Below are 26378 nucleotides of genomic sequence, written 5' to 3'. Positions count from 1 at the left end.
GTCTTTTGTTCTTTCGATTCTTTCCCATTGACCTCAGTTACTTTTTTCTGGATTAATAATCGTCTTACAATTCCATACGCATTTTGTCAATCCCTCATAGCGGGTATGAGCCAGTAACAAAGCGAAAACAAACACAATATTATTGACAGTGTTCTACACATAAGTGTTGAAGGCTTCAGGGCAAAAACATGAAGATGATACTTAAAATATACCTTTATTGAATGTTTACGAGAGGTCGCGATAAAGCGTCTGCGATATCACAGTAAGCGCTTTAGAAAGGCCGCAAATGTTTTCACAGGGCAACACCAGAGGTGTCGGTCACTCGAGGCACATGATCTTGACGAGTGTCACGCAGACAGTGTAAATATACGCGTTGCTTATGGGCTTTCGGTCTTTGAAGTAGCCTTTCGGCGTCCACTACTAAGCGCAATATGCGCACCCCGACCTCCTTGGAGCAATCGTGAGGGATGAACTGGGTGCGAGGCGGTACCAACATGCCCAATTCCATCTGCAGTTTTATTTTTTCGCTTGGCCATGGAGTTGTCATACATGGCGTAATCAGCATCGATATTTCGCCTGAGCTTCTCGATGGAGCCTCTGATGGCACTTTGCGCGGAGACGCGCTTATCGCAAAAAAATAGCCCCAGTGGCTGGTTTTAGTGGTGCTATCGTCTCCAGCCAATCGTATAGCCTCTGTCCAGGCACAGCCTGGACGTTACCAATGACAACTGTAAGTCGTTGCCATGGTTGAAGTCTAAGAACTAAACTGAAGAATGAAACTGAAGAATGACACCACTGCTATTTCCAGAATGTGCGTAAATTAATATATAGAGCAGTTCGGCCGTCATACTAATAAGAACCTTATGTACTGTTTTTTTTTAAATTTTTGTCCATACAAAAGAGAGAGATAGAGAGCCAGGTAGACGGAAGGAACGACAGAGTGGTTGACCAGACGCATGCCCAGTTTGCTACCCTGCACTGGGGGAAAGGGTAATGGTTTAAAAAGAGCGAAAGAATGGAAAAGAAAGAGGGAGCAGAGAAGGTGGAGAAAGTTAGGGCAGGCAGTATTGTCAGTGCTCTAAATCAAAGCGGAGCAAACTGCACATGCACATGACATGCGCATGATGATTAACACCGTCTGATGATGATGATTATTTCCGTCTTCAAACCCAGCATAAAAACCACCCATTGGCTCTAGACATAATGAAAAGAGATAGCAGTTATGTTCATATAGAAATTCAAAAAAATCTTCACATATTGCCAGGAAATGAATTTTGGAACTCAGACATCGAATATCCTCCATGGCTGCTTACAGTTCCAAAAATCGAATTGTCAGTAGAAGGGATATTCAGCAAAAGAGACATGTTCATTCAAGCTACTCAACAACTAGCACTATACCAGATATATATGCGGTATTCAGGATACACACACGTCTATACAGACGGCTCCAGTACAGCAACCTCTTCAACTTCATCGTTCATTATACGGCACCTCAACAAACAAGAATCATTTAAGTTATCTCGTGCGACTTCGTCCACAACGGCTGAACTGTTCGCAATCCTATGTGCGGTAAAATTTATATTGTCAGTAACAGAAGCACAAAAATGGGTAATTTTCAGCGATTCACAGGCGGCTCTAACATCACTCTGCAGCACAAAGGGGAAAACATTCAGCGACAGTATAATATATGAAACACTTAAAAACCTCACAAAGGCAAGCGAAGCGAAACATGCAATAGCATTCCAGTGGATACCAGGGCATTGCAACATTCCTGGTAACACAGCAGCCGATGAAGCAGCACGACAAGCGCACTTGAAAGATGATACGGCTCCGCTCCCAATATCAAAGAATGAATTACGCTGCATCATAAGGACAACGTCTTTCAACATGTCTAGAAACACTTGGTTTGACCAGAATTCTAAGAGCTCTGACTTATATCACATTGATCCATTTATTGAATTCAAATTTTCATTGTCATTAGATAGAACTATGGAAACGCTTATTCATCGATTAAGGCTAGGCACTGCCTACACAAAGCATTTCTTACACAGAATGGGCCGAGCGGAAACCCCCGAATGTGACTGTGGATTTGTAGATGAAGATATATATCACCTCCTTCTAGATTGCCCACATCACGACACACCAAGATGCCGACTTAAATCAGCGCTAAGTAAATTAGACCGCAGACCTTTCAGTTTAAGGAAACTTTTGGGCCCTTGGCCAACAACGGCCTTGCAGAAGAGCGCTTTAAAAGCACTAAAGACTTTTTTTGAAGACAGCGGTATCGTTGGACGTTATTAGTGCTTTCATTGTTCTGTTCATTTCAATGTCACTTTATATATTCATCTGTTTGGGAATTATGTTATGTTGACTGCTCTGTTGTGACTGTATGTGCTAATATATTTACACGATGTGTATACCACCCGCTGACTAGACAATGTGTTATTAGGCGACAGTATCGTTTGTACTTTTGAGACTTTCGACTACATAAGTGTGGAGACATTTGCCATGTATATTGTATGTACCCGCTGACCCGCTGACTAGAAAATGTGTTATTAGGCGACAGTATCGTTTGTACTTTTGAGACTTTCGACAACATAGGTGTGGAGACATTTGCCATAGTCTTCCTGTGGAAACGTTGCTTTATAAGTCCTGGTGCTTGTGGGAAAAGATTATGTGATATGTAACCGTGAACCCTGAATGATGTGTGACGGAACCACCCAAGAGATAAGGAGTGGCCGGCGCCTTAAATTGCGCGCCAACATCTCCTTTATATTGACACGTGTACTTATCTTTATCGGGCGACCACGTTCGGCCGCCTAACAAATGTTATCGTGCAGCGCAGGACGCGCCTGCATGTAAAAGAAGTTTCTGGAATGTTATCGATGGTTCCCTCCACTGTCTTTCACCGCAACTTGTGTAATCTGATTGCATGTATGCGCGACGCGAATAGTGCAGAACTTTGTGGAAGGCACGCGGGTCCCATCGGTTAATCTGGAACATTCCACGACTGATCTATAAAAGCCGACGCGCTTGACCCGCCGATCAGATTTTCGATGATCGCCGAGCGTGTTCGCCGATATCGTTGTGCTATAAGTGTAGCCTGTTTTGTGGGCACAGGTTCGCCCAATAAAAGTTACGTTTTCTTGTTCACAGTATTGCTACTGTGTTATTCAACGTCACCACCACGTGACAATATCATATCAATAAAAAAAAAACACCCCCTCTACTGAACATTTAAGAGATGGAAGATAGCCGTAAATATCTTTTTAATATAGCTAGTGGCAGATTGCAGAGTTCAAGTCTCTGAGCTGAATTGCTTAAAAGAGGGAGAAATCGATTGCACGAGAAATCAAAATTTATAATCACCTAATTGAGTAAAATCCCTAATTACATATTTTCGAAACATGGGCACTTCATGAATTGTAGTCGGTGAGCCGGCGGCAGCCTCGCTTTGCCGAGGGGGAAAATGCAAAATACAATCGTAAACTTAGATGTACAGCGCTCAGCGATTGAAACGCGATACTCAGACAGCGTGGCGGCCGGCGCTTTTCGCGCCACCGGTGATCGCTGGGCGATCGCTGAGGAAGCCGAATGCAGTTGCGATGCATCAGAAAGATTCTCGCTTCCGTGGGACACAAGAATGCGTAACCTCAATGTCAGCAGCGCCCGCCAAATTACCGGTAACCATGTTGTCCGAGTATCGCGTTACAATAGCTGAGTACGTGAACGTCTAAGAACTCATGGTGGCCAAAGTTAGTTCGCTGCCTTACGGCGTCTCTGATAGCCCACTGTGAAGGTTTGGGGCGGTGAAAGCCACAGTACGGTTCAATTTTTAATTGCAATCATGCCACCCTGCTGCTGCTTCAAAATGGACATTTCATTCTTTCTAATGACGCCGCCAAACTCTTCCACATTATTGCGAACGAAACAGGCAAGTAATGCTTGCAAAAGTAGTATAAAGTGGAATCGACTACAATATTATATCCCTGTGTGAAACATGAGCGGAAACCTGCAAGCGGTTTAGCTGCACAAATTATGCAAACCTGGCGCTCCTACGTTTATCGGTCGAGTCATGTTAATTTGAGACCTGCGCTCTACCACAAAGCGTTAATGCCTTGGTGCTAGAGTCTGTGTGCGTGGCAGAGCCTTACCAGTCTCCCGGCGGGTACGACGTCGGGCTCAGTTTGACCAGCACGCTGAAGTCCTCGGTAACTCAGTCCGGTGTGTAGAGCGACGTCGACATATGGTCAGCAGCGTCGATTCCTTCTAGGGCACCCACCTGATACTCTCTCTGGGGAGAGACACCTCGATTTGTTGCAGGAACGGCATAGGAACGGCTAAGGAATGGCATAGGCTCACGATAGCGTTCCGAGTAAGATTTAATAGAAATCCGAGCAACATCGTATAACAACAAAATAGGCTCTTACCAGCGAAGGACGCTCTCAGTGTTCGTTCCGGCCATTTTTACACCGGAGTAAGTGCATGCCTTGTAGCGAGCGTTCGATACGCACCTCCCCGATGCGGCGTCAGCCCCGACACTGCTGTCGTGTCAACCTGAGTACAGATAGATACTGCGAGTGCCAAAAGCTTATCTCGTTGAATAATTGGCACCTAGGAGTAGCGCCCGTCGCCTGAACCATTCAAACTTAATTCTGAAATTGTTCACCACCCACGATAGTGAACTAAGAGCAATTTGTTATGTTAAGAGAGTTTGTTATTCTGCTAGTTGGTATATGTCCAATAAAAGAAAACAACAAGGAAGTAATCGGACAGCGGATGAAGACAAACCTCTCACACAGAGATTGCACCTTATTCTGGCACCGCAGAGGGCCCAAAAGAGAGAATGGTCATGGAAAATAATTTTAGGCAGGGGTGCAAACTTCTCAGGTTCGAACTCGCGGATATGGTTGGCGGAAAAGAATAGAAGCACCTTAAATATAGGTGTCTCCTATCAAAATACTTCGCGTCAAATTGCCCTTGCTCCCCTCCTTCAACGGAATTTTCGAGGGAAACATAAGTGTCGGGCTCGTGTTAAAAAAAAAAGGAAATGCCGCCACGATAGATAACGATTACTGTGTGGAACAACATAACCCCCAAAAGGTGCAAACTTTTTCAAGAGTGCAGGCCTGAGCTAAAGCTTGCTCTTATATCACGCCGGTTCCATATACGGAACCCATGAACCAGAACACCCACGCATACGCAAGCCAGCGGCCACAGTGGTGCACAAAACAAAAAAGAAAAGCATTCAAGCAAAAACAAAAAAAAATGGCTGTGGCTTAGCTAAGGTTAAGCCCAGGATGCGAAGCATACTAGCCTTTATTTTAGTTGTTGAACCACTGTATAGCCTGGTGAACTGCTGTTGCTTGGCTATATTTGGTTCGGCTAGACGAAGAAACAACTCATGCGTTACTCTGCTTCGCCTTCAAGAGTGGAACGCGACAGCGTTCACGTCGACCCGCCAAGGGGTGTCAGACAATGGGCTACGGCGCAGCGACTACGCGCCCCGCATTGGACGCGGTGAGCGTCGAGCAACGCAGCGTTCGGCGCGGCAACGAAATGTGCGCCTGAGCAAGCGACGCACGCCTGAGCCTTAGAAACAGCTCGTTTCTAAGGCAACACCGCATTCACTAGAGGCGCTTTTGTACCGCTTTGAAGCATCGTACTCGTGGCTCAGGGAGTCGACTTCCGGCCACTGTAGTGTACGGACGTGGCTGTCATGAGCTCCGTCGCAGCGGCATCAGCGGCCCAGCAGGGCCGCGGTTCTAGGTTTTTTGTCAACGATGATCCTGATTATCAGGTGCTACTGCCTCAACTGCCAACAGGGCGACTTGTTACGAATACTTTATTTTTGCATGCTGATATGCGTGCAAGGCCATACCGGGCGGAAAACTTCCGTGACATGCTGTCGAGCATGGATTTGCTGTCTGACGTTGTCGCCCTAGGGGCGTATCGAATGAGTCATGTGTGGGCCGTGACTTTCAAAAGTAGTGACGGAGTGAAAGAACTGCTGCGGGCAAAGGACTTGAAGGTGAAGGATAGACCATGCATCGTCGTCGACCCTGGAAATCAAGCAATGCACCTCAAGCTACACTGGATGTTACACAACGTGCCGGACGAGGACATTCGTGAAGCCCTGGCGCCTTACGGACGAGTCACGGATGTGGCAAGAGAGCGGTGGCGGGTGCATGGCCTCCAGGATAAAGGTTCTTCAACGCGCCTGGTCACCCTGATGCCGAGGCAGGGCTTGGGGGCGGACGACGTGCCTCATCTGTTACGGATAGCCGGTGAGGAAGCTCTCGTGGTGATTCCTGGAAGAGCACCGCTCTGCCTTCGTTGCCGCAACACAGGACACATCCGGCGCGACTGTCACGTACCGCGCTGTGCCCGTTGTCGTCGTCACGGCCATGACGAGTCGCAGTGCGTGAGGACATACGCAAACGTGACGGGGCCGGCGGCTGCAGATGAAAGCGCTGAACTTCTTATGGACGAAGCGGATGCCGAGGAAGCCTCTGCCGGGAGCGCCAACGAGGTGAAGGTCACAGCGACACAACCACCGAAACCGCAGGGGCAAACGACTGCCGGAGCGGTAGGTGTGCCAGAAACGCCTACGCGGCCTGTGAGCAAGGTCTCGGCCGTCGACGTTCATAAGCAAGACATCGCGGCCAAAGGAATGCCTGCCGTCTCGACTATGGCACCATCTGACAACGAAGCGATGGACGTTACCAATGCTGTTGTGGCGGTCGGGAAGCGAACACACGAAGAATCAACAAGCGACGGCGGGCAAACTGGAAAACCGAACAGCGAGGAACCGCCGCCAAAGTCGGTGGTAACGCGCCGGGCGTCATTACGGCCGACGCCGAATATCCCGCCGGACAAAAGACCGGCGGCGCCGACGCCAAAGTAGCCGTCGGGACTTGTGTCTGCAAAGGCACTCAGACGCGAGCTTGCAAGAGCCCAACGCTACCGAAGGGTCGGGGAGGTCAGCCGCTGCTCAAGCAAGGTATTTTGTGGACTGCACTTTAATGTGTCGCGAAACAGCTGCTCTGTCCGTCAGCACTTGTAGATGTAACTTAAGTATACCTGGAAGTGCTACGTGTGATTATATACGGTTTTCTTTTATGCGTACCTTTTCCGCTTATTAACAATGGATTTGAAGAGGGGAATACGAGTTGCTACTATTAATGTACGCGGCCTCGCTTCAAGACGGAGGCAGTACCAGGTCAGCCGACTATGCGTTGAAAATGAACTCGATATTATAGCTGTACAAGAGACGAAAGTTGAAAGCGAGGAGCAAACCAACAAAATGGTAACACCTTTCAGAACATATTATAACATATGCACATGTCACGCTATCGGCACGTCTGGTGGATGCGCTGTCTTGGTTCGAAGGGGTATTGGTATAAATGAAGATATAGTTACTGTGAGCGAAAGTGGGCGTTTTATTGTTCTTGATTTTTCTTTTAATGGATCACAATGGAGGATTATATGTGTGTATGCGCCAAATGATATCAATGAAAGATGTCGTTTTTTCTCGAATCTAGAAGAGTACCTTCGTTGTGACAAGTACATCATCTTGCTTGGTGACTTTAATTGTGTGTGTCATGCAGAAGATCGTGCTAAACGTAAATACCCGCAGGACAAGAGTGCAGTGATATTGAACACCTTAGTAAATGACTACAACCTAGAAGACGTTGGTCGCCTTTTGGCCAGTACTTTGCAGCCGCAATTTACACACTATCAACGAGATAGCCAAGCACGACTTGACAGAGCTTACATCTCGTTAGATCGTGTGCCTCTATGCGATAACTATGTCGTGAAGCCGGTGTCGTTTAACGATCACAGTATAGTGTGGTTTGCACTCGGTGCCAAGGCAAAAAAGCCGCGTTTTGATTGGGCACTTTGGAAATTCAACGAAAAACACCTAAGTGATGACAAATTTATAAACGATGTAAAGCACGAAATTCAAAGCATGTTGAGTAATGAGAGTGTACCTTGGGCAGAAGTATGGGAAGACTTTAAGGTTCGCGTGAAAATGGTCGCGATTGAAGTAGGAACTGTTAGAAGACACAATGAAAAAATGAAAGAAAAGGAGCTCCAGAAGGAACTAAATTTTCTGATTTTTATGGACAGTGCGGAACCTGGAAAATTTAGTGATGAAATCAGAGCAGTTAAAAACGCGATGGAAGCTATTGACACGGAAAAATATAGAGCAGCAGTTATTCGGGCACGGATGGAAAGACTGTGGGTTGATGGGACGCCGAACAAACGCGCCATTGCCGATGAAAAGAGGTACGCAAGGAAAAATGAAATAAGACAGATTAATTATCGGGATGAGGTTACTTCCGACTCGAATATGATTGAACAGGCCTTTACTGAACACTACCGCAAGTTGTTCGGCGTCCCAATCCACGTGGGTGCTGAATTTGAAGCAAGTTTCGTGAATTTTATGCCGCGCGTTGATGACGTAAAGGCCAGTCTCGAGGAACCGATAAGCGTCCGAGAAATAGAACACGCGATCGAAGAACTTCCTGTAGGCAAATCACCGGGTCCCGATGGCTTAGGAGCCGCCTTTTATAAGGCATTTGCCCCTGGGCTTGCTCAAGTGTTGGAGCATGTATACTCTGAAGCACATAAATATAAGCGATTGCCACCTTCTTTCAGAAGTGCACACATGGTCTTAATACCGAAAACAGATGATCACAAGGCGCTTTTATCGGTTGGGGCATACAGGCCAATTAGCCTTACAAATACCGATTATAAAATACTCATGAAGGTATTGGCAAAGAGGCTTCAAACAGTCATTACAAATCTTGTCGGTCCGCATCAAACTTGCGGCATAAAAGGCCGCACTATTACTACAAACAGCCAGGTAGCGCGAAGCGTTCTAGAGTGTTGCGACGTCTTCGCTAGACGCGCCGCTTTGTTGCAACTCGACCTGGCGAAAGCCTTCGACCGTGTGTCCCACGATGCTCTTCTTCTTGTTTTGGAATATGTTAACGTAGGGAAAGTAATCTTAGATGGCGTCAAAATGGCCTACGACCAATGCACGACACAGATTATAATTAATAAGTCCCTCAGCGAGAAGCTGTCAGTCAGATCTTCCCTTAGACAAGGGTGTCCACTAAGTCCATTGCTTTTTGCATTGTACCTCGAGCCTTTCTGTTTAGCCGTGATACGCAATGACAACGTCCGAGGATTTCGGCTACAGCTTTCTGAAGTCAAGGTACTGGCATACGCTGATGACATCGCAGTCTTCTGCGAGGATCGTGATAGCGTACTTGAAGTTGTACGTCTTGCAAAGAAGTACTGTGAACAATCTGGATCCCAAATCAATTGGCAAAAAAGCATCGGCATATGGCACGGTCATTGGGACATTATACCAGCTCACTTTGCAAACATCCGGTGGTCAACAACGCCAACTAAGTACTTGGGTGTGCCACTCGAGCACTACATTGATACCGCACAGTACTGGTCCGATGAAGCTGATAGAATGAGTGAAAAATCAAAGGGTTGGCTTGGCCGAGATTTGTCAATGTTTGGACGTGCTTCTGTGTGCAATCTCTTTTTAGTAGCGAAAGTGTGGTATATTATGCAAGTGTTATCAATGTGTCGTTCAAGTGTGCAAAAAATGCATCGTGTTTTTGCCGTATTCATATGGGCTTCTAGTTGGGAGAGGATAAGCAGAACAAATCTGTTTCGTTCAGCTCGAAGTGGTGGGCTAGGTCTGTCGCATTTGTTTATTAGACAAATTGTGTCGCGTTTTCTTTTTTTTCGGGATCAGAGAAATGATTTTCTACGCACAGTAATTCAAGTTCGTTTGGGAAAAGCACTGCCGCAATATGTTGTAACGACCAGTGATGTGAAGGGAGGAAGTATTAGGGGATATCTGCGCGAAGTGGTTGAGTCACTTCGTATGTTGCGTGTGCGGTTTTCCATGGAATATCTGTGCTCTGTGACAAGAAAAACACTGTATAAAGACTTAGTTGATACAATGTTGCCAATACCATTGTACAGGTCTGTAAACTGGGGAGGCCAAGGAGATGATGTACTGAAACGGGTGAAAAAAATGCCAGTTAGACCCTCTCAAAAAACGTTTTTCTTTAAGCTGCACACAAACACGCTACCCGTAAAAACATGGTTAGATGAAAAAGGAATAGATGTGCCATGGACAGTAAACTGCTTACTTTGTAAAAAGCCAGAGACCATTGAACACGTTTTCATCGATTGCTGGGATGCAATATTTCATTGGGATGTCTTACAACGTACACTTAAAAAAGAACTACCGATTACACCTCTTGGTATTCGATATTTGCCAACCGATAACGAAGGAGGAGTTCCGTACGATATGTTTATGCTCCTTGGCCTCCACAGTCTGTGGAAAACGAGAATGGCAGTGCGACACTCCGATGTCGATGCCCGTCCGGCGAGAATAAACTTCATCAAAAGTGTCGCGTATATTCGGGAAACATATCGTGCCCAAAGTGAGCCTCCCGAGTGGGTGGCTATTCTTGATGAACTGATCAAGCTGAAGCGATTTTAATATATAATGTTAGCCAAAGTGTGGTTGACATGTTTTAGCGTTTGAATGTGTTCTTGGTTTGTGCTGCAAACAGGCAATAAAGAAAAAAAATACTCGTGGCTCAGTGGTAGCGTCTCTGTCTCACACTCCGGAGACCCTGGTTCGATTCCCACCCAGCCCATCTTGCAAGAGTTGAGCCAAAGCCACCTAGAAACAAGCGCAGCTGCTTATATACCGCCGCGACGCCGCGAGCGACGGCGCGAGTTGGAGCCCCGTTTCTCCTCTGTCGTGACGTCACGGTGTCACGTGGTATGGCATGGGGTCAAAGGTCATTGAAGGCGACACCGCCGCGCCTGAGGAGCTGGGTTGAGCTCTAGTAATATGCTTCGCATAAAAAAACATTAAGCGGAAGCTTCGCGGGAGCAGTTGTGTTGGGAGACATGAGACGAGATGTCTGGGAGGCATTTCATCCGGGATGCCGACGAGCTGTCTGTCAGATGTCTAGCAAAACTGTCCATACATTGCCAGTCGAGCAAGTAGCTGGTGTAGCTGCTTGCTCGACTAGCTGCTCCTTCACTCCTCGCATCAGGTGACGCAACTTCTTGTCTGCGGTCATTCCAGGATCTCCTCGTCTGAAGAAGCGCGTCATGTCTTCAACGAACGTGGTGACGCTTTCGTTGGGAAGGTGGAAGCGTGCCTGGATCGCTCATGCTGCCCGTTCGCGGTGATTAGCGCTGGCCTAGGTGTGTAGCACCTGACGGCGGAGCTCACGCCACGACGCCAGTTGCTCCTCACAGTTTCGGAACCACGTACGATGCAAAAATAGGCGTCATGCAGGCAAAAATAGACGTTTCTAAGTTTAGTGGCGTCGTCCCATTCGTTGAACTCGGCCACGCGCTCAAAGTCGGCCATCCAATTTTTGACGTCTTCGAACACGTCGCCATAGAACGACCTTGACACCAGTGGATTCTGAAGTGTGTAGCGGGTCGTCATCGCGCTATCCATAACAGTTAAGGTAGTTGGAATAGCTGTGTTGTCTTCTGAAGGCAGCCTCCTCATCCTGCGGCTGGCCCGATGGACGGGAGTTTCTATTGGCATTGGGCTGGTGGTTCCGCTTCCAGGAGGGGTCTGCGGCATGAGTGAGAAATGCCGAGCACCTCCACCAGTTTGTCATGTGTCTCCAAAAAGGACTGGCGATAATTAATGGGCACAGCTGGCTTCTCATGCAAATCCCTAGCCATCGTGAAAGACCTCAACAACAAAGGCTTCACAGTAAAGTTTCAGTGGATTCCCTCCCACATTGGTATCTCAGGAAACGAAAAAGCTGATGCGCTTGCATACGCAGCGCTATATCATCCTCCCAAAATCAAGGCTCCAAAGAGTAACCAAGTGCAAAAATCTGAAATTCGAAATCACTTTGCGTCGCTTTGGGTTCCACCGCATATGCCCTGCGTAACCAAGAGATTGCACCGACAGGAAGCCTCACTTCTACATCGTATAAGGACAGGATCTGCTAACACACCGGCCTGGTTATTTAAAACGGGGCGAATAAATTCTCCGAACTGTACGACATGCAACGAGACAGGAGACATTGAGCACTTTTTGTGGTCCTGCCAGCAATTCCAAGATGCAAGAGACACTCTCCTGAAGAATTTGCAAAACAAGGACCTTCCGCATGCGCGCCTGCAACACCTTATATTTCCCGAGGGATCAGTGATGGCCCGCAAAGAAACTTCACGTCTCCTGATCGAATTCTTAAGAGAGACTGGGTTGATGGACATATGGTGAAACCCATCAGCGGTATCGTGCGAGACGCTCGGGCGGAGCAATTGCCGGCCTTGTTCGCCAGGCTAAACCCGCCTGTTGCTACAATTCACCACCACCACCACCACCATCTGAAAAACAACGGTGACGGTACCAGGCTATCGAGCGGGCGGGGGTAGCACGCGCAGTTATTCCTTCTTGGCCTTCCTCTCTCTTCTTTTGCACGGTCCCCACTACTTCAGGTGGCAATATATCAAAAGCCTGAAAGAAGGCGGGCGAGGGGCGGGGTGGGGGGGGTGCATGGAATTCTCATATATGTGAAATTCTTACGTAGCAGAGACACCGAGCAGGCTTTTGACGTTGCGTACAATGCACTAGGGATCACGGGATGACTTCTGCTACGTACTTAGGCATAAATACAATCCTTTAAACTTGGAAAACCCTGCACTTGCAATTGCTGAAACTACTATTCATTTACTATTCCCTTTTACAAGCAGTGGCGAAACTGCCTCAACCAGCTGCAATAAAGTAATATCAGCAAAATATCAATTACCTTAACAAGCAGCAATATAGAGCAAAATTAATGCTACAGCATTTACAACCTCTCCACAGAGTAGAGTTCCCATACTCTTGTGCGAGTACTCCCTACGGTAGAGTACACCAACATGAGCACACGAACTCTAAAGAAAGCGTTTCATATGTCACATGCAGTTAATCTGCTAATCGAGTCGCATTTGCAGCTTTATGACACCCTTTGTTTCTTAAAGAGCGCTTGCAGCTTAAGATATTCTGGTGAAAATAAACAGTTTCAGGCTGAAATTTGCGCAGCATCGAAGGGGTCTCAAAAACCATCATCAACGTCTCTATGCCTTATGAAAAAAACACACATGGCTTAATGAATTGCACCAACTAGAGAGAGCGCGAGGAAGGGACACAGATACCGTTTAACCCAAGAAAGGTACGACGAAGTCGAAATTTTGACATTTTTGTCCTGAAAGTTCGTGCATCAATTTCCTGGCGCAATAACACAGGTCTGCTTTTCACTGGATAAACGATGCGTATAATTCCTTTATTCATCTGAATACTACATCGTTTATTTGTCCGCACTTCTTTCTGTACATCTGGGACCAACAGCCAAGGAAAGCGGGCACATACCATGATCATGAAAAGGGGAAAGTAATAATAATAATATATGGGGTTTTACGTGCCAAAACCACTTTCTGATTATGAGGCACGCCGTAGTGGGGGACTCCGGAAATTTTGACCACCTGGGGTTCTTTAACGTGCACCTAAATCTAAGTACACGGGTGTTTTCGCATTTCGCCCCCATCGAAATGCGGCCGCCGTGGCCGGGATTCGATCCCGCGACCTCGTGCTCAGCAGCCTAACACCATAGCCACTGAGCAACCGCGGCGGGTGAAAAGGGGGAAAGTGAAAGGTATACACTGCCATCACCACATCTCAACAGGGCTTATTACGAATTTCCTGCATAGCGCAGTAATTCCACCTTGCTCAAAACCCGTGCCGCCCCGACATTTCGTGGCGGCACGTTTTCGTTCGCGGCAAAACAACATTGAGCTCCGAGTAGCGCAATGTCCCTCTAAGTTATCTGTAGGCTAGAGAATGGACTAGGGAACAGATGAGAAAATGGCAATGTAAATTCCGCTTTTTCAGAAAGTTGGCAGTGCGCACCGGTCCATGCTGGTTTTGTTCTCCCTGCTCTTTTGCCATCGCCACAATGTTGGTAAGAAATCCATCCTTATGTTTAGACGCAACTAGTTCAAACTGTACAAATCCACATAGGTGAGAGGAGAAACGCGTTTTTGAACACGAGTCTTTGAACAACAGACACATTTGGCACGGGTATGGTGTTCCAAACGTTACTGTCAACGTTTAATGAATGCAATCACGCTGACATGAACACAATTGATCGCAAGATGAACGTGCCTCCCGGGCTGACAAGCGCCTGTCTGATCTACACAGCATTGTGTATCAGTAACCCTACGTGCGAGCCACCTCCGATATGAAAAGGAGATTGTAAAATTTTAGCCCAGCGGTCCCAACAAACGAATAGTCATCCCTAGTGGCATTCGCTAAAGGATGTAGAGTCAGCGTTATTCGGCCAAACAGAGGGTTTCTACGAGTCGTTGCATGGCCCGGTAAGGCTCCACGTTGGCGCCCGGCCTACGGTCTTCGAAAAATCCTCGCCCAGCAACTTTTGTAAGCCGCGGAATGCGAACGCACACCGTCTTGGCGGAGACGGCCGCCGAAAACTCGCGAGAGGGCGTCGCCATCAGATTGCCCCTCAGTCGTTCTTTGTTCGCGTCCTTCCTGGGGTCGTAGGCTTTTAGGTGGAGCTCGTGTTTCAGTTCTAGCTTGGCAATAGCCTTGTTTATCCAGCTGCAAAAAAAGAAAAAAAAGGTGTAGGCACGTTATGAACGAACAGTTCTGCCTCTTTTCCATCTTTATTATCTCTCTTCTTTTCACACGAATCACTAAATTAATAAATCAATCAATGAACTAGTTAATACATCAATGTATTAATCAAATAACAGAGTGATAAAATGAATGATCATAGGGTATTCCATAGCATTAGGCATTACTGCTGCATTCAAATATTATATAACAACAATTGGGCGGTTAACTTGAAATATTAAAAATATATTCTAAACAACCATGCTAAAAGGCATTCGACCCTTGGCAATGAAGTGCCAAGCGTAAGCCAATTGTAATGAAACGAAGAACTGTCATTCAGCCGACAGTGTCGCGAATCTACAAGCGTTCTTCGGCAAGTTTGGAGGTTGGTTTAATGTTAGTGTCTTCGGGGGGAGGATAAGGGAGGAGGGGCGGCTACTTTCGAGGGCGATGATAATTTTTCCTGCCATAAATGTTTCAAAGAAATTTCCGCATAACTAAAATGCCACAAATATTATAGAAGAAAGTTAGAAGCAACCGGAATTCTTTCGCGCATAATTACCCTGTCGTATATTTCTAGAAAAGTTAGTCATTTATATTCAGTAACTTCTTTCGCTTTCTGTCGTACAAGAGCGGTTCAATTCACTAATTTGCCTATCTAGGCTAGAGGTCCTTTCATTGTAAGAATTTTGTTAGCGTGAGGTATTTGTCAGGTAGCTACAATGAATATAGAACGTATGCGAGCATAGCATGCGGAATCAAGTGACCGAATAGGAAGAAATATCGAAAAGGTGCAAGCCAAACCTAACTTAATTTAACCAAGCCTGATACTTTCTTGGAACTAATTGAACCAGGAACCAAGAAGTACTAATATACGAAAAATCCGCAGATCGGCTGGCTCTCTAGGCCCCTTAGAATGCATTGTATTCCTAACGACATCGCAGGAGGCTAATGCGAGATCTGCAAGCTCTTGTGTTTCTCTTTCATCTTTGCTCCCTCATCAAGACAACGCCGGCAGTAAGACTGACGTTTCTGCTATTCATGCAGTGCAATTTATTAATCGATCCTAACCTTCGTTTCTAGCTTGCCTTTCAGCACTCTTTCCCAGAAGCATGACCTTCCGCAATGAAGCGTAAAGTGAATGTAAAGGTCTCGCGTTTGCTGACATATTCAAGTGTGACTTCAAGAAATCCGAAACCGGAAAAATACTGACGAACTTCCACGAGGCTGCCGTTCCTCCATTGGAGATTATCCGGCTGGTCAATCCGCTAGACTATTTTATGTTGTCGTTCTCTCTGTATATTTCCCGCTATGCTATAATTCCGTGTTCACGTAATAATGGATCAAGTTTGCCGATGAATCCGCATTCCTGAATGAGTCTACTTCCGATATATTACAGCAGCGATCTAAGTGAAGCACGAACAATTTTGCCGACTCAGCTCTTATTCCATAGTTCAATTAGTTCTCGTTCTGAGCACCGCCTGCAGAACCTCGATTCATTCGAACGCCTTATGTAGATGGCTTACTCGAGGCCTCCTTCGCTTCGTGACGACTTGGTGCTGAAGTTGATGTGACCCGCACAACCAGGCATCTTGAGGCTCTTGAAGGGCCGCGGCTCGAAGCTGACCACGACGCCGAAATCCTCAGCCACTCGCTGTAGAATGTAGCGGGATATCCAAAGGTGGTCGCCCGTCTCGACTCCAGGCAAGGGCCCGATCTGGTACTCCCACTGAGGAAGCAAGATCACAGGCCAACAGCCAAATCAGCTATTATTAATTGGGAAGTAACAATTAAGTGAACATTAGGAAAGTTCAGATACTAATTTCCGCTAAAGTTACGTGTCAGACAACAAAACTAAACCAGATAATTGCGATAGCAGCTCGCTTGCTTTCTTTAAAGCAAGTTTTTAACTATGGCGACAGTATTCAAGTTACAACCTGCCTAACACAAGGCACGAGAGCTTGAAATCGAGCTAGTAGGTTTGTGAATGACATGAAGAACAACGTGGACGACAAGGCAGGAAAGGCGGAACACGTTTGCTGCGTTCCATCTTTCTCTCTTGTCCTGTTACCGTCTGTTGTTCTTCATTCAATTCGGCAGTGTTACGTTGCATTGTTAAAACTGCCATAGATAGCGTTCCGCTGCTCATCACATTTGTGATGCGACTCACACTTCACGTAACGACAAGGTTTCGGACATCATTTGTGGCGGAATATATGTGGTGACAGAAGTTTCTCGGAGCTGTGAGGCATTCTGAGCGGCGTCTACTTGTTTTGCTCGTGCGCTGCTGACCAGGAGAGAACCCATCAAACGAGACTTCGCAGTCACCTGTCGTCTCGGCTACTGCATTCGCTGACAAGCAGCGGCACATAGAGTTGTGGCAGCAGACACCGGATTCTGGATCCCGTTTACCGGCGGCCGTATTTCATCGTGTGGAAGCTGCCAGCGCACAATACGTGCTATGCATGGAGTGAAAGGACGACATTTAATATTACGCCTCTAGAATTGTGAGTAGGGCCATACACGGCTACAGGCTTGTCGAAACACGGATAATGGGTGCACTATGAAGCCACAGAGATAAAAATTTGTTAAAACTCGTGTCCTGTACCTGTGATATGACGGCTTCAACATTGGAGCCATAAAGCTTGACGCCGGCGTAAGAACACGCTTTGATGTGTGCGTCGGCGACTTGGCGGCCGGCAGTGTTTTCCGAACCCACGGCGTAGAAGTAGCTTTCTGCAATGAAAATGCGTTTTAAAGAATGTTTACAGACAGTCCGCGTTCTATTCAGTTGTGGTAAAGCCTAACGTGAATAGGAAACCATGGCATATGTGCTCTCGCAACCCGGGCAGTGAAATACCTAAGTAGAGTGCAGTGTGAGTGTGAGTGCAATAGAGGACAGTATGGTGGCACACTTTCTTCAGCCTTAAAATATGTTTTAACATGCTTAATATGCTTGCACCGTCTCTGCACCTAACTGCCTATCCACGAGCAGCTAGGACTGGCCTGAAGCAGTTTACTCCCAGGAACGCACACCCCCAAACTCGATTATCATGAATAGACAAAAAATATAAAAAGAATAGAGGCAGCCTCGCAACTGATTACCAGAACATTTTTTCATATCAAATCATGCTATCGTCAGTTGATCATAGAACAATTTATTGTTTGCAAAGCCAACGACGCACTAGTTGCCAACATTTTCAATGTCAACCAAATCACTCATTCAGTTCTCCCTCACTCCTCACCCACTCCATCACTCACTCACTCTATAAGGGGCACAGTGACCCCCTGCAACAAAGTGAGGGAAACAGTGCTTTAGCGCAGGCTCTTGACTGTGTCATACAAGCAATATGACCTGTTCTGAAGCACTCTTTCTTCGCTTCCTTCTGCACCGAGACTCGGTATTTTGGTAAATTTCGGTCTGGGTGGGAATCGAACCTGGACCTCCGGGGTGCTCGACAAGCACGCTATCCCGATGCCACGGCAGCTCTAAGGTTCTGGCTGACTAAAGCTGAGCGTAGTGCGTGTGTAATTGAACACGTCACGTCGCAACCATCCGGCTAACTAGAGGTGGAACCTAGTGCGTGCGTCACTGGGCATGAGACGGTTCAACCAATGGGGAGGAGGTGGCGCCACGTCATGAGTATAAATGAGCGCGTTCATGACGTTACAAGGTCTACTAACGGTATAATGCTTTCGTATTGGCATATGTAAGCAGTCTAAAGTGTATCTACCAGTTTTGTTTTTCCACATCCTCCTCATAGACATTAGCGCTTTGTCTGATAAAGTTTCTATAGAAAGAAAAAAAAAGAAAATTCGGAGAACGGTACCAGCGTGCACAAAGGCATTTGTGCACAGTGGTTCGTGAGAACGAACGAGTGTGAGCCGCGATAGTCATCGAGATTACACTAATGGCGCCTTCCACCCTGATAAATTTATTACTAGAAATTTATTACGGAAATTCCTTTACAAATGAACACTCTGAGGACTCTGAACATTATGAACGCACTCCCCCGTTCAGAGAGCAGGAATGTCACTACACACAATTTCTGAATCGACAAAAACAAAATATTCCATTTGACCTGCATATGTCGTTACATTAGGCAAATATTTATTTTTTTCTATTTGTCCTTGCCTGTTCTTTTCAGGAACATTATTTTTGATGTAGAAAAACAAGAACGTGTTTGCCGTCATGAAATCTCAAATCAATTTCTCGGGCATCAAACGTTTAGTGTTGCTGCTCAGGAACGACTCAGTAATGTTTCTATTTTTGTCTGCCTTTGTGTTCCTTTCAATGTGCTGTACAACAAACACTCATTTACAATTACTTCTTTTTTTTTTTCTCACAGCAAGGCGAGTATGCTGTTCCGTTACCGTGGAAAGGCAAGAGTCGTGAGGGAGTAATTACTTATGTCACTTATTGTATGCGTGTGACGCGAAAAAAAAATAATATTAAGCCCACTGTGAATATATTCCTCGCACGAATGGCGCGGACTGCATGCACTGTCCTTGGGATCTCGTAAACTAATCCGCATAGAAACGCGAGCAGCTGCGCGATGTCGAGGCTGAAAACGCACCGTATCACTAGAATGCGGTCATGTCCATCATATAGAACTTCAGTTAGCAAAAATACAAGCGACCGGCATGATTAATCCTCACGGGCCGAATTGCACTGTCCTTTGCACTGTCCATAGTCATTTGTCCGACCACAGATATAGCTGCAGAATTGGGGCGAGGTGGGACAGATGTTGAGCAGCATAGCTGTAGTGACTCCGGTAAACAAAGTATTAGCATGGCTTAAACTACGTCCTCGTCGCAATCATTCCTGGCGCTTTGAGAGGCATGACAGGCATGACACATTCGATAAGCGGTGCTCGGGCTGGCCTCCACTTGCTGGCAGCGCTTGCAAAACTAAATTCACCTGCAGGAAGCAATGTTAATTTCACTGCTTCTTTGTGTGCGACAGTGGCTTATTCCCACTGTGGGGGATTGGCCAAGAATCGGGTGGTTAGAAAAGACCATACGAGTCTTAAAAGAAGCACTATAGATAAATTTTGAAAATCTAAAAAGAATGAAGCCAGGTAAAATCAAAGATTCTAGCAAGGAAATCGTCCTGATTCAATTATATACCTCACAACAAATGCATCAGCATCTCTATGCTAATGTCCCAGAGAAGAGGCTACCAAAGACAGAATATCGATAATCGCTATAGCAACGTTTCGTTTTGTTTCGTCTTCCTTCACTGACGGCGAAAGCCCACTGCGGGGGACTGGCCAGGATTAGGATGGTATAAGGAAATAACTTATCACTAAAATTGTCAGAAATCCTCCTTCTTCTGAAGCAGCGCCTCCTTCTCTCCTCATTTTCAAGAATTGATTTCCTCTTGTTGTTACCTAGAACAACAATTCCTGAGCAATTATCTCTGTTCCGGGGGCGTATTTCTAGCAGTTTTCATTGGCCGCATAAAAGCTACGTGCGGCGACGTGCCATCGTGCATGCAGCCACACGTATACGTGATTACTGTCAATGCATCAGTATGGTATTTCAGTGCGCAATTATTTGGTTGCTTCCGCCTGCTTATTTCGCTAAGCTACCTGAAATTTGCGAAGAATGCGCCAAGAAAAAGGTCATCGTTCCATGCAGCCGCGTTATTTTCTCCATTCTTCATCTGCTGGCGCTGCGCGTATACTTTCAGTGTAGCTCCAAGTAGCTCACAGGAACGTGTTCATTGTCAGTGGAGTTATTGGGCTCTCATTTCAGAGACTACGTTGTCTGTCTGCCCCCGAATAAATATTGTGCCCTTGCAGTTATCTTGGGATTCGAATCGATTCATTGGAAAATCATCTCCTAAACAGAAGAGAAAGCAAGAGCGACGAACAGGAGCATAACCGCCGCTCTCGCGTAGCCTTAGTTCTCAACATATGGCTCGCAAATGCAGGTAATAAACAAAGGTAAATTGTAATAAGTAATGCAAGATGCCACTGATACCGCCAGTGCGATGCCTATGTACAAAGCATTGCCGATAGATACTTAGTTTATTGTCTGCCCCGTAAATTCAATTTCGATTTATTTCAGTTTGGCTTCTGCGGTTCATACACGAGAAATGCAGGAGACAGGCGCAAAAAGCTTGTCGGCCGACAACATGACGACTGTCTTGCACCGCGACTGGCAGCTACTAAACGTAGTAATGCATTTATCAAAAATCATCACTTACAAACTACAACAACACTACATCTTGCCTCTGCAATATGCACAATTTCACGTACAATTAGCATAGCGTATCATCAGCTTCCCAGACTTTGTAATCGTAAAATCACCGGTAACCCATGAGTACTCCCTTTTACGGAAGGGTAATTATTAAAGGGTAGTTATTTGAGGTGCTCTACGACTTTGTAATTGATATGCTTGCGTTTCAAGCAATAATTAAAAAGTTCTCTATTTAAAGGTAATTAATTAAGCAATACTTCGTGATGCAAAATATACTGGCCGTAAGTACATAAGACTACGGCTACTAGCAGTCGGTACGATTTCCTAGAGCTCTTGGGTATGCTAAAAAATCTTGGTCCAAGTTAGCTGGGACACCCTGTATCTCTCTCTCTCTCTCAATATATATATATATATATATATATATATATATATATATATATATATATATATATATATACTGCTACGCGACTGGGAATTCGAGGCACATCATTGCGTGTGTTCGTGGGCTTCTCTCACGCTCGGAAAAACCCTTCTATCGAACACGTGTTGAGCAACAGAAAGCTGTATCAGGCGTCTCTCATGTTGCTCTACAATTTTCTCATTGAGGCTTTTCATCTAATTATAATAATTGAGAAGTTGATTAATCGAGACTAATTATCTAATCAGGGGTAATGCAAAAAATAAGCTAAGTTTCTCGAAGCGACGGCAAACTACATTACCTTGGCTCTCTCCAGCTACGTAGCATTTGCATATATTAATGTTAGGCTCAAGTTAAGTTAAACTTCCAGTATACTTCTTTGCGATCCAAATTATTATACGCGGTTTTCTATATCACCGCCGATATAGGAAATCGAAGCGTGGGACGTCATCAAAGGTCATGTTAACTTGAGCGCACAGCCCGTACACTGATTATGGTAAGGCGTGAGATCAACTAGAAAACAGCCGATAGTATAAAAGTCTTATTGCTTCAGTTTTACATGCCGTCTATAGATTTTATATAGAAAAAAGTCGTTAAACTTTGCCCAACCCGTGTATGCTGTACACTCTAAAAACTAGAGGAGGTATCGCAGGAGTGAAGCGGCCGATTTACTCTCCAAAGCTTTGCTTTACTCTCGCAAAATGTCGAGTGGAATGAAATGTATTGTTCGCTCCGTCACCAAGGAGAGAGTGAAATGTACTTTTCACTCTGTCTTTCTGAGAGAGAGTAGAATACCCGTTCTACTCTTGCGGCAATAGAGAACAAAACGTAGCGTAAGCTTCTGCTTCAACTGGAGGAGGCTGGCCCCGAACATGACGATGTATCACTCACGCACGCTGAGCAAAGAACACACCGTTTCGCTTCTAAGAGAACAGGCAGCCACAGTTCAAAGAAACGCAAAGCGAGCGCTCTACTTTTTCACTCGGAGTTGGCTTCACCGAGCGCGCGCTCAACATTGCGGAACAGCACAGCACAGGACAAGGGTGATCCGTCCAGCGAGCAGCGAGGGCCATCCAAGGGAGCTCGTGCGTCAGCCACCTCGCTTCGCCGCGAAAACACGACAGTCGTTCGCCATTCTTTGGATATAACAACAAATCCTCCACGGTAAGTGAATTCTAACTTAGGTTCGCATTCTGCGTATACATATGACATGATATCGCCAGGAAGTCGACGCGGCGCTTATCCGATGCGATTGACAGCGGACTAGGCAAGCGCGCTGTCTCTCTCGATGTCAATCGGAAAAGCCAGTCGTCGCGATAACTGCGTGTGATTTTATCACTTGCTACTATCCGTAAGAGCTTTGAAAATCGCAAACTCTGCCAGAACCATGGTATGTGTAATAAGAAGTGAGGCGAGAGGACGCTTAAAGTGGTTTGTTCACCCGTTCATGATTCCGAGCAGCGCGCTTAGCGTGTGTTTTGTGTGTTTGAATTGATTCAGTTTGGCCGTCTCTTGTGTACGGAACGCTGTTGAAATAAGGAGTCACATCACAGAAGGCGTCATTTTTCTGGCGGCATGCTTTCGTTATAAATAAGCCGCGCGCTTGACGGTGTCTCGCCCATGGGTAATCTGCAACCACTGAAGTTACGTGCAGCGCCAATGCCAGTTAGAAACTTTGCCGCAGGCATTCAGTTGCATGATGCAAGAGGTCAGTTGGGCGCGTTATCTTGAACTTACTGAAAATGCATGATGAATTCATGTTTTATGCTGAATAAAGTATAAACCCCATATAAGCGATCCTGCGCGCTACGGCTACACGCCATGCGATGAAGATGGCTGTCGCGTTCGCTCGTCGCCTACAAGTCGTACTCCGTGCAAGAGACGATCTTGAGCGACGTCTCCGCGGTGTTGTCGGTATGAGGGCTACAAATACGCGTCAAAACTAGCGTTACGTGTGCTTTAGTAACTTAAGTTGATATATATTATTGTAGAAAGTAACATAAAATATTTCTGAAGGTATTGCGCCAGCTTCTTATCCTTGCGCGTATAAAAATTCAATCGTTTGCTCGTTCTGCGCGACAGTCGGTAGTATTTGAGCGATGTACTGTACATCCAGTTCAGGCTTCGCGCTATTGGCTAGTCGCTCATAGCACTTCCGGGCGACGAATTCTAGGTTTCCAGAACCTAGCGATCTGTTCACGCAAGCGACGGCCCGTTTTGTCGCTCGTGGCCGTCGCGCACTAAATCGCTCTCATGGGGTTTAGCCCTAAGACTGAACTATTTTTGCTCACGTATTGAAATTGTGTGACTATATGTCTGACTTGACATCGCCTGTTGTGGTTTTCGAGCATGGTGCGAATCTGAAAGGGCGCTTATGTCTGCTAACTCGGTGGATTGTCGAGTAGCAAGGTATGCATCGGCATCAAATATAACGGCTGCTGTGTAGAATTACAATTGCAGGGGCGCTTTGCATGCATTTATTGTATTGGACATGCCTGTGCATTTGCTAATATGAGTTGGCGTTTCAGAGTTGTGTCAAATGAACAGCTAAATCACCCTACCTCCGGGGGTTTACAAGCATAATGTGTGCATCTTGCTATGCATAGCAGACCGAGATGTGTTTATCGCTTTATCTTTAGTGGAGAAATAAAGTATCAAAATAAAACGTTGCTTTAATTCCGTGTTACCAGTCGTCTGTCGTACACAAAGTAAAGAGTTGGTCTAATAAACTAATAACCGCGTTCTAACTGCAACTTTTACATGGCTTCAATAATGCGAAATACTTGATTTGAAACTGCAGCATAGTCGAGTCTGTCAAAAATGAACTCCATTACGCACCTCATGTATGAAAATACGTTCATGCCTTTTATAGTAAGCTTAGATGCAGGCCGCAGTCAACTTTCTTGTTAGTACTGAAATGTGGGTAAGCTTGCCATGACAAGCCTTGTTGCCCTTTCTTATAGGCACATCCAGTGATATCCATTGAACTGGAGGACCGTGTTTTCATCCCTACTGAGCATCACGTTTGCAGATATGATCTTCAAATTACGGCTTGAGCAGTGGCACTACCAGAGATGGTGCGGGGGGCACACTGGGCACCGTGCTTTGGATGTGTCACGAGTGGTGTTTGCGACCCACCAGACTAATGACAGACTTATGACATCTGACGCTGACCAATATTCTATTTATTAGTAGGAGTATTTTAACATTGGTGCTCTATGAGGATGAACTGTTGGTTATTTGTATTTTTTTAATCTAAAATTGAAGTTAGTTTAGCAGTTGACTGTTGCACTCATTTAGATGTTTCGCGTGCATTTCAGTAGGAAGACTAAAAGCTAAGACTTTCTTTTAGTGCCATGACCTTACTTCTTGACTGTCGATGTTATTTTGCACCATGTCCTCATGTTGTCTTTTGCACACGATATTTTCCAGGCACCCGTTTTATATGACGCAAGAAGGCAGCTGCAAGGACACAAGGATTTCAAAAGAGCCAGCACAGCGCGACTCCAGATAGTGCAGAGGAGCGCAGGCCGAAGTATCAAAATACATTGCCATGCAATTTCGACGAGAAAACTAGAATGTGGGTATATTGGGTGTACCATTTGACTCAACAAAACTTTCAAAATACAGTATGTCACATCAAGATGAAAATTCTCATGCGCTCTAGGCAGTCATCTTAACGTGGTATATTTATGTAATGTGTCTGATACGAAAGTCAAAATCAAGTATCCTCGCTGGAGACAAACACATAGGAGCAAGCGTAATTGAAAACTTAGAAATGTGTTTAAAAAAATCTGATTAGTTTTGTGAGAAGGGGTTGCTTTTTGCCTTGCATCTCAACAGATATATTCATGTGATAAAAAATAGTGGTACAATGATTTTGCATATTTGCTTAGTGACATTACACATATTTGCAATGAGCATGTGCCTGTGCTCACTATAAAAAGCAACAGCTCATGCTTGGTTAGGTGCTTACACACATTTAGAGCTTTAATAGCTTACATTTAACAGCATGTGAACGCAACGGTGCAAATACAAGCCACTGTCATTTTGTATTTGAAATGTTGACATGAAGCAGACAGATTTTCATGCCTTCCCTTTTATCTATTTTTACACTAATTTTAGAACTTTCGGTTCCAGAAAGGGGAAGCATTGGGGGAAGAGAATCTCATGTTTAAGAAGCTATTATTGTTTATGTGCATGCTCATGAAACCAGCTCATTAGAACTGCTCGTGCCTCCCGAAGTGAAAGCAAGGAGCAATTAAGGCCTTGAACTGTACACCGTTGATGCACACCTTACGTCTTGGAAGCCGGAGAGTGACTTGGTATTGAATATTATTTTAAAAATTGTCGGGCCCTTGGGCCCTCTCTGCAGCGCGCACGGCGCTGCTTTTGCTGCTTTGCTGCTTTTTGCTGCTTTGCTTCTTTGCTGCTTGCTTCTTTGCCTTGTTATTTTCTGTTATTGGCCGCGAGGCTGCGGTAATTTTGAGTGTTACATTCTATCGTAAATTAAAGCGGTTTTGGTTCCTTGCGCCTTTGGTCCTTTGTCGTGCTGGTCGCGGCTCGCGGACCCCCTGAGCGAAGGCGAGGGGCCTTCAATATAAAATTGTGGTTTTTCCTTCTGTGAACTAGTGATACGATAGCTTCTGGCAGGTATTTGATATTTTGATTAAGGTGACAATCCACTTGCCAACCAAGTATGCTGATGGAGGTAGAGACGCGTTCAATGAAAAGAACTGAGAGCATCTGAGTAGAACACTTGTTCATCAATTGGTGGATGTGAACACATAGTGTTAAGCAAAAGCCCCTTAGTTTCATGGCTTCTGCAGACATAATTTTTAAAGGCAAAATAAAAATAAAGCATTTTGCACATAGTAAATTTCTGAACTTAAGATAACCCGCCGTGGTTGCTCAGTGGCTATGGTGTTGGGCTGCTGAGCACGAGGTCGCGGGATCGAATCCCGGCCACGGCGGCCACATTTCGATGGGGGCGAAATGCGAAAACACCCGTGTACTTAGATTTAGGGGCACGTTAAAGAACCCCAGGTGGTC

At 45.7% G+C, this 26378-nt stretch overlaps 1 protein-coding gene across 2 annotated transcripts in view; it reads right to left on the bottom strand.

Annotated features, from left to right (window-relative positions):
- Positions 1 to 13354: 13354 nt before the first annotated feature.
- Positions 13355 to 26378, bottom strand: part of LOC139057255 (glutamine synthetase-like) — a 36898-nt gene continuing 23874 nt past the window's right edge. For both annotated transcript variants that reach the window (XM_070535136.1, XM_070535137.1), the window contains 3 exons: positions 17310 to 17437; positions 16228 to 16430; positions 13355 to 14686 (listed from right to left, as the gene is read on the bottom strand). In XM_070535136.1, the coding sequence (XP_070391237.1) occupies positions 14401 to 14686; positions 16228 to 16430; positions 17310 to 17437 (617 nt within the window). In that variant the 3' untranslated portion in view covers positions 13355 to 14400. The remainder of the gene's footprint in view (positions 14687 to 16227; positions 16431 to 17309; positions 17438 to 26378) is intronic.

This window comes from Dermacentor albipictus, chromosome 3 (genome assembly GCF_038994185.2).
Source record: "Dermacentor albipictus isolate Rhodes 1998 colony chromosome 3, USDA_Dalb.pri_finalv2, whole genome shotgun sequence".
In the NCBI taxonomy this organism is placed as follows: Eukaryota; Metazoa; Arthropoda; class Arachnida; order Ixodida; family Ixodidae; genus Dermacentor; species Dermacentor albipictus.
This window is presented reverse-complemented; position numbering and strand designations above follow the sequence as displayed.